General features: G+C 37.1%; 1 protein-coding gene across 1 annotated transcript; it reads right to left on the reverse strand.

Annotated features, from left to right (window-relative positions):
* Positions 1–4464: 4464 nt before the first annotated feature.
* Positions 4465–6983, reverse strand: LOC103938767 (myb family transcription factor PHL11). Its single transcript, XM_009348812.3, has 6 exons — positions 6625–6983; positions 6066–6142; positions 5900–5966; positions 5643–5724; positions 5201–5270; positions 4465–5004 (listed from the first exon to the last, which is right to left on the reverse strand). The coding sequence occupies exons 1-6, from the start codon at positions 6779–6781 to the stop codon at positions 4591–4593; spliced, it is 867 nt and encodes a 288-aa protein (XP_009347087.2). The 5' UTR covers positions 6782–6983; the 3' UTR covers positions 4465–4590.
* Between the last annotated feature and the right edge of the window lie 1702 nt (positions 6984–8685).

Raw genomic sequence — 8685 nt, forward strand, 5'->3', positions numbered from 1 at the left:
CTCCACCACACCATATACATCTAGTAACCCACCACTCCACCTGCTACTTTCTATCTCCGATTCTCTTCTCAAAATGTATGAGAGTAATGTAAAACCATGTGCTGCAACCGGGAAATCCTAATTACAATCTGATTATAAGGACTCAAATGGGTAATTAAACTAATTACAAAAAGTCAACTCTCCTACACTCCCCCTCAAGTTGGTGTATAAATGTCGTTCATGCCCAACTTGACAAGAGAGTTGTAGAACGCTTGACTTGCAATAGCTTTAGTTAAGATATCCGCTAATTGATCCTCTGACTTTACAAATGGGAATTGAATAATATTCCCATCCAACTTCTCCTTTATGAAGTGTCTATCAACTTCCACGTGTTTTGTGCGATCATGTTGAATTGGGTTGTGTGAGATATCGATAGCTGCTTTATTATCACAAAATAAATCTGAGGCTGAATTCAAGATACCCGAGTTCACCAAGTAACCTCCCAAGCCATAATAGTTCCCATACTCCTTTTGCCATACCCCTGTATTCCACTTCTGCACTTGATAAAGCAACCACTTTCTGTTTCTTACTTCGCCAAGTCACTAAGTTTCCTCCCACAAATGTAAAATAACCAGATGTGGACTGACGATCAATAACATTGCCGCCCAATCTACATCGGTGTAACCCTCTATTCGGCAATGATCATTCTTGGAAAACATGATGCCTCTACCTGGTGAGGACTTCAGGTATCGTAGGATGCGTTTAACTGCACCCATATGTGCCTTACTCGGAGGATGCATAAATTGACTAACAACACTTATTGCGTATGCAATATCAGGCCTGGTGTGAGATAAATAAATTAACCTCCCAACTAACCTCTGATAACGATCTATGTTAGTGATTTTGGACTATAAGGGTGTCAGCCGGTTTACAATCAAGCATTTCGATTTCAACTAATAAGTCTAGAACATATTTTCTTTGAGACAGAAATATACCCTGTTTAGATCGAGCTACTTATATCCCCAAGAAATATTTCAAACCACCAAGATCTTTCATCTCGAACTCGATTGCTAAGTAATCTTTGAGCCTTGAGATTTCCTCTTTGTCGTCACCCATAACAATCATATCGTCCACATAGATGATAAGTGCCATCAATTTCCTCATTCGACGTTTCAAGAAAAGTGTATGATCGGAATTGCTCTGCTTGAACCCATATTTCCTCATAGCCGTCCGGAACCTACCAAACCATGCTCGAGGTGATTGTTTCAACCCATACAATGCTTTATTCAACTTGCACACTACTCCAGGTTGTAAAACCGATGCATAACCAGGTGGAATATCCATATACACTTCTTCTTTAAGATTACCATGTAAGAAAGCATTTTTCACATCAAATTGCTGTAATGACCAATCTAAGTTGGCCGCCAATGAAGGCAATACTCCTACTATATTAATCATTGTTATCGGGGCAAATGTCTCTGTATAATCAACACCATACGTCTGAGTGTATCCCTTGGCCACCAATCGTGCTTTGTATTGTTCAACAGACCCATCAACTTGATGGTGTACACCCATCAACACCCAACTCTCTTTCCTCGGGGAAGTGGAACTAAATCCCACGTTTGATTTTTCTGGAGTGCAGCCATTTCTTCCTCCATTGCCTTGGTCCATCGATCATCAGATAGTGCCTCCTTCAATGAACTTGGTCTGCTATCATTGGATATTTGCTGTACAAAAGCTTTGTCGGGTTCTGATAGCTTTTGTGATGACATATAGTTGGCAATGGGGTATTTAGAGCATTTCGTTGTGTCTGGTGAATACCGATTAGGTGGCTTTCCTCGGTTGTGCCTGAAAGGTAATTGATAATTCGGAACAACGGTATCATCAACAGGGATAGTAGAGCTTACCTCAGGAATATTCTCAGGAGTATGGTCATCTGATAAGAATTTATTAAATGACACCAAAGAGCTTTTGTCTAAGAATTTCGAGATAAATGACCTTGGAGAGGCTTCTTATGTTTTGGGCATTGAAATTCACCAAGATAGAAGTCGTGGTTTGTTAGGTCTCTCACAAAAGGCTTATATTGAGAAAGTGTTGAAGTGGTTTAACATGTTGAAGAGTAACAGTGTTGAAGTTCCAATCTCCAAGGGAGATAAATTGAGTAACAAAGATTGTCCGAGGAATGATATAGAAAGGGAGGAGATGAAGAACAAGCCTTATGCTTCAGTGGTTGGAAGCATCATGTATGCTCAAGTATGTACTCGCCCCGACCTAGCATTTTCTGTTAGTGTTCTAGGTAGGTACCAATCTAATCCTGGAATGGCACACTGGAAAGCTACAAAGAAGGTTCTACATTATTTACAAAGAACCAAAGATCACATGCTGGTTTACAAGAAGACTGATAAGTTAAGAGTTCGTAGGTTATTCTGATTCTAATTTTGCTGGATGTGCTGATGACTTAATGTCAACTTCCAGCTTTGTGTTTATGTTTGGAGGTGGTGCAATAGCTTGGAAAAGTGTCAAACAAAAGATTGTGGCTGTTTCAACAATGCATGCCGAGTTCATGGCATGTTTTGAAGCAACGATGCATGGCATTTTGTTGAAGAACTTTGTATCAGGTTTGCAAGTTGTCAATAATATATCAAGACCTATTCAGTTGTATTGTGACAACAAGGGAGCTGTTTTCTTTTGCAAAAACAACAAGAAATCTTCAGGACTCAAGCATGTTGACATAAAGTTTTTGAAGGTTAGAGAGAAAGTGCAAGAAGGAGTCACCATGGTTGATCATATCAGTACCGTGGACATGATTGTAGACCCATTGAACAAAGCTATCACTAATGTAGATTTTCTAAAACATGTGACAAGCATAGGAGTTCTATCAAGTTTCGAAGATGTCTTAGAATAGTGGGAGCTCGAGTTGTTCTTGTTTGCTAGTTATCTTTTTCAGTTTTGAAAATTTTCTTTTGGTTGAAATTTCATGTATATGCATTAAAGAATAATATGTTCTGTTTCTACATACTTATTTCATCCCAGTTAGCTAATTTTGCTATATATCAAGATTGTTGCCTTGACATAAGGGCTTGTTTTAAGCATTAAAGGTCACTTTGTGATCGTAAAGAGGACCGTATATGTGTTAAGTGTGATATCCACCATTAAGCTCACTGACCATATATATATGCTTGTCCATGACTTGTTGGTACTTTATGTGAATATTGTTGCTTGTATGTAATTATGGAGGCATGTATTCGCTCTATTGAATGTCATGGTCTATAGTTCTACAAGCTAATGATATTTGACACTGAGTTTGAAAAGATATTGTTATCAAAAGATCTTCCAAGGTTGCACGCATAAGGAAATCGATTCTTGATCCTAAAGAGAACTTTTGAATAGATGTCTCGCCCAAGTGGGAGAATGTAAGACTTTTATTGGGCTTACATCTATTTAGGAGTCTTAATTGATTAAGAATACAAGATAAGAAGAAATATTTGGTTATCCCGGATTACTTGGTGGTCAAGTAAACTTATAATTATTGGGAATATCTTTCCTATTAGGTCATTGATTCTAGAGGTGCTAAAGATATGTATTAGGGATTTCTTTATAGGCAAGAAACCTAATATACTCACCTATAAATATAAGGTTTAGGTCCCCACTCTTGTACACATATTCTAGCACAAAACCCTACCCCATATAGGAGTGCATAAGGCGTGTACTAGGAGCGGAAGATCTTTGCTTGCTACTGTGTTCGTGTTTCATCATTAAGCTTGGTTTCAATGGCTTCTCAAAATTAGTACTTTTAGTATGTATATTAAAGTTAACTCATAAATATTACCTAATGTTGTTAATTCTCTGAAAGGAGGCCAAAATGGAAAGGGAATGTTCAAACTCTTGACTCAAACTCATTACTCATGAATTTCAAGTAATTGTGAAAGCTGTATTTTTACAGCAAGTTTAGATTATTTCAGGAGATTTACTTTATATAGTTTCTCTGTAAAGGATGCCGAAGTGGGAGGGGAATTAACGTTCAAAGTCTTGGCTTAGGTGTGATAATATCTCATAACCACTAAGTTCGTTTGGATGAGCTTTTAAAATAATTGAAAGCGCTTTTAAAATAACATGCCCCCTTACATGGAAGGTCTACACATCAACAACCATGTGAAGCCAAGGGGACTCACCCTACACGTGGGGCCAAGAGACCTATCATCATCGTGCAGGCCAAAGAGACCCATCCATCACGTGGCAGTACGAGACCCGCTCCTGGCTCTCATATTCTTGAGAATGATAGAGTACTGCTACAACTGAGAAGATTTGGCAACTTCAAGCAGTTCGATCAGTCTTCATCAAGTGAAATTCATCCCCTTTGAAGTCGGGAAGTCCACAAATTAATATCCATGCCAGCTTAACAAGCCAGAGGAGACACCTGCTCCTGCTTTATGTGTGTGCCAAACTTACATTTGTTTAGAGAACTTAGATAGGAGAAGGCGTACGTGTAAATAAATATGCAACTTCTTCTTAAATAATAGAATACAAGCAGCGATATGAACAGAAAAACAAATCAATATAAGCATAAAAAGATTGTTAAGTCTTGTATCATCAAAGTGCAAGTCTTTGTCATCAAAGGGTAGTATCTTGTAAACGAAAGCATCTTGTTTCGAATTCACCTCCATTTGAACCAACATAATCATAGCTTCCTTTAGTATTTAAGTCCAAACGTATCGAACCCCCCTCAACCTTAATCTTTGTATCTTTATTTTCTTCTCTTATTCCCTCTTCATATATCTGAAAAGTTGATCCATTGTTCTTCTTATAAATATCATTCATCTCTATTGTGTTGCCTCCTCGATCTTGTTCGCTCATATTCTCCATAAAATTCGATAGAGCCAAATTGAAATCCGTTAATTGGGCTCTTGTTGCTTCTATGTTATCAGGTCCTTTCACGTCGAGGGTGAGGCCATTTTGGGCCTTCTCCAATATGGCTTGCAAGTACTTTCCTTGAGCTTCAATTCTCATCTGCAACTTCTTTTGAACCTATTATAGAAAGTAGCGACATTGGTTAGAAGATGAGCCGTATGAAAATGTACAATTAGAAAAGGAGGTGGCCCTCCTTAGAAGCCATTGCTAGGTTTATTAAACCTCCGACGTGAGGCTTTGCCTATCACACCCTCACAAGTGAAAGCTAGCATAGTATTTGGACACTAAGGTAAGTGATAGCAAAACAACATACCTCAAGCTGCTCTTGCAATCTGTTTTGTACTTCAATCTGACACTTGAGTTCCTCCGACAATGGAAGTGTTCTGTTTTCCGTATATTACCGTTAGTTAGTATCCAAGCGCTCGTATGGAGAGTTAATAGAATAAGATTATACCAAAATTATTTTGTGAGAAAGGTGCAGAATTAAAAACAGACCTTTCGGTGAAACAATTGAAACAGAAAATTGTGATCATTAACTAGCTTATGTATTTTTTGTGAATGGTTGATCTCTAAACAAATAAAATGTAAAAAAGCTAGTAAATTTTCGGAGTGATCCGAAAGGCATTGGTGGGAACACATACAAAGCACCACTAGAGGAGGGCCATACTAAATGCATAAACAGGACAGCAAGTAGTTAAGTACTGGTAAACCAAGCTGTAATCGCTGTGGAGCTGATAAGTACTGGTTTCACGTACCCTTGTTCGATATTACCGCCTCTTGATGATTTGATGCTAGAACCTGTGGAAAGATGATTACTGAAATGTACACATGAGTCCCCTAGAATTTTACAAGAAAAGGCGTTAGTACATTATGTTTTAACTTTTAATTGAAGGCTAGCTAAACGTTTAACCCATTTTGTGTGAATGAAATTTTCAAACCAGTTCCTTGCTAGTAGTAATTTGAGCAAGGAATCCAATTGTTTTTTTTCCAGTTGTTCGTAATATGCTCTCACCATTATTCTCCCGGCTTTGTTCTTCGATGGAGTTGTGTTTCTGAGCGTGCTGTCCAAGCCTATACTTCTGTCAATTGACAAGTTTAGCAAATGAGAGTAAATGAAGGTAATTAATGAAGTGTTAAAGTGACCAAAACATGAAACAAAGAAAGAAGCATAAGCATACCTGCAAATGGCTTTTCAAATGGTACAAAGTTAATCCCTTCAAGCCCATGAGCCTCAAGACGGACTTTGGAGTTGCTTCTGAAAACAGAATCCATCTTAAAAATTAAACTAACTGGATTAATTGGAAAATTTGGACTTCTGTATCTATAGTGGCATATAATTGTGTTTTAAAATTTGAATGGATATTTAATACTGATCAAGAACAAAGAAGTGACTGAATCTAATACGCATTCAAAGTTTCACCATGATCATATACATTATACACGATTTATGATGCTACTCGCGTTTTGTTTTGTTAGATAGTCTAATATGTTATATTGTCAGATTGTAAATTGAGATTGAAAGTAGGTCAACTAAAGTATTATTCAAAATTCAAATGTGTATAGTCTAAACTTGATAACATTACATATTTATTCTTCAAATGCCAGCTTAAAAATCCCCAAAGAGTTCATCGGAGCAACAAGAACTAAGAGAAAAAAAACATATATGTATATAAACAAGTTGTTGATAGACACAAATTCATGGATCCTAAAGAAAAATATTAAGGAATATATGCATACTGTGAGGGCCGCCGAGTTTAGTGACAGCATCAACGAATCTGTGGTGAAGATCCGGCGTCCACCTTAGCCTTGGTTTGGGGTCTCTTGTCATCATCACCCCATTCTCATATCCACAATTCCCTTCCCCTTCACAATTACCATAAATATTCCTCTCCATATTTATTCAGATTAATTCATCTAGCTTGTTGCAGCTGCTTTTGCTTTTCTGCCAAGTAATTCTCACAAACGCAGAAAGCTAGCTGCTGAGATCAAGAGACTGATCGGAGTGGGAAAGAAAGAAAGACAGAATCAGAAGCAGTAAGAAAAAGAAAGAAACAGTAGCAAAAACAAGAATGCCTTGTTTTCAAGCGGTATATATATATATATATATATATATACACACACACACACACTTATTTATGCTTATAGTCTAATGTAGAATTATATAGATATCCTAACGTTTAATTAAGTTGGTCAGAACAGTGTACTCCATTTTTGTATATTCACAAAATTTAGATTTTATTTTGTAGTTTTCAAATTAAATTACAAGAATTAGCGTTCAAGTGCTAACTAATTAGGTACTCAAAACGACAATAATCACTCTCTCATGATACATTTTTATAACAATTAAATATTACTTAATTAATAACTTAATTCAACGTTAATCACTCATCTCGGCCTCTCCCATACATAATTGATTGTATTGTATATTAGTGTCGTGGAGAAAAGTTGGGCGACGAATGTGAAGAGGTAGCGGGTAGCATTGATTCCCGTAATAATAAAAGCTTAAAAAAGGTTGGCCGGCGGGCTGGCTTATTATTAGCTAAAGAGCAACATGAAGGGAAGGAATAGGAACCGAACAACACGTGGAAGACAGCATCGAATATTCGACGGCAAGACGTATAAAATTAATCACATATAAAGTCGTCGTTCTCATTAGATGAAGGGTTGCATGTGCAGGGAAGGACACGTTCCGAAAGCTCCGCATGCGACGGGACTGCAAGAATATTCTCAGTGCCCTAGGGTAGGGTGGGTCCCGGCTGGAGGCCATTTTGTCCGTGAAAAACTCTCTGTCCATCCCCCTCTTCCTCTTAGATTTGATTGACATATTATTTTTAAGAAAAGAATACGGTGCAGTCACGTGGTTGTATCAATTTTTAGATGGCGCCGCCTCCTGCCGGTGGGGACTCGGAGGAGCTTTGCATGTTTCAAAAATGGGTAGATGTGAGGGCAACAAACCCCAAGCAATAAATAACTAGGACTGGTTTGGGAATCACTTAATCAATATAGATGCATCGTTAAAGAGAGTTTTGTATCAATAAAATAAAGATATGTGTAAATAAATGTACGCATAATTTTATCTGATTGACACAAGATGCCAGTGTAATATTGTATCAATGTCATGTAAATCTTTCTCCACCTTTCGAGTCACCGTATTAATGAGTTATTTTAGAAAAGCAAACAATAGCGAATGATGGTTTAAAATATTTAATTGGTTTAATCAATTAAAATTCGGCTCCTGTAAATAATGCTTGAATGCGAAAAAATGACGAGTTTAATATCAAAACAAAATCAATTAACATTTTTTGTTCTTAAAGCAAAATGGTATCTTATTCAAGAATTTTTGAGTTTTTGTTGGCGAATGCGAAAAGCTGCAATCGGGCCTTTAGACAATGTGTTTTTTTTTTTCTTTGAACTCACTATTAACTCATAGTTCTCGTTTGGTACACCTGGTCGAATTAGAATAGAAAACTCTCAAATTTCATGGCAAATTGAAAGTAGAACTATGGAGGGGATTGTTTTTCATTTGAAGGGGACTAAAAAAGAATTAGCTACGAAGGAAATTATGCCTATAATCCTGTCATTTTTAGGAGGATTAGAATGACTAAGTTGTCTTTATAAATAATCCATCCTCTATCCTTAAGATGATCATAATTTTATATTTTCTCTCTTTAACGTATCTTTAATTTAATAGGATCAATTTTAATCCAATTACGTGACCAAACAAACCCATACATTCCTAACTGGGCTTGTTGCCCATCTAACTTGGGGCTTGGACTCCTTTTTTACTTGTCAAAAGTT

This window comes from the organism of the source record quoted next, unplaced genomic scaffold, assembly GCF_019419815.1.
Source record: "Pyrus x bretschneideri cultivar Hongxiangsu unplaced genomic scaffold, Pyrus_bretschneideri_v1 Contig69, whole genome shotgun sequence".
In the NCBI taxonomy this organism is placed as follows: Eukaryota; Viridiplantae; Streptophyta; class Magnoliopsida; order Rosales; family Rosaceae; genus Pyrus; species Pyrus x bretschneideri.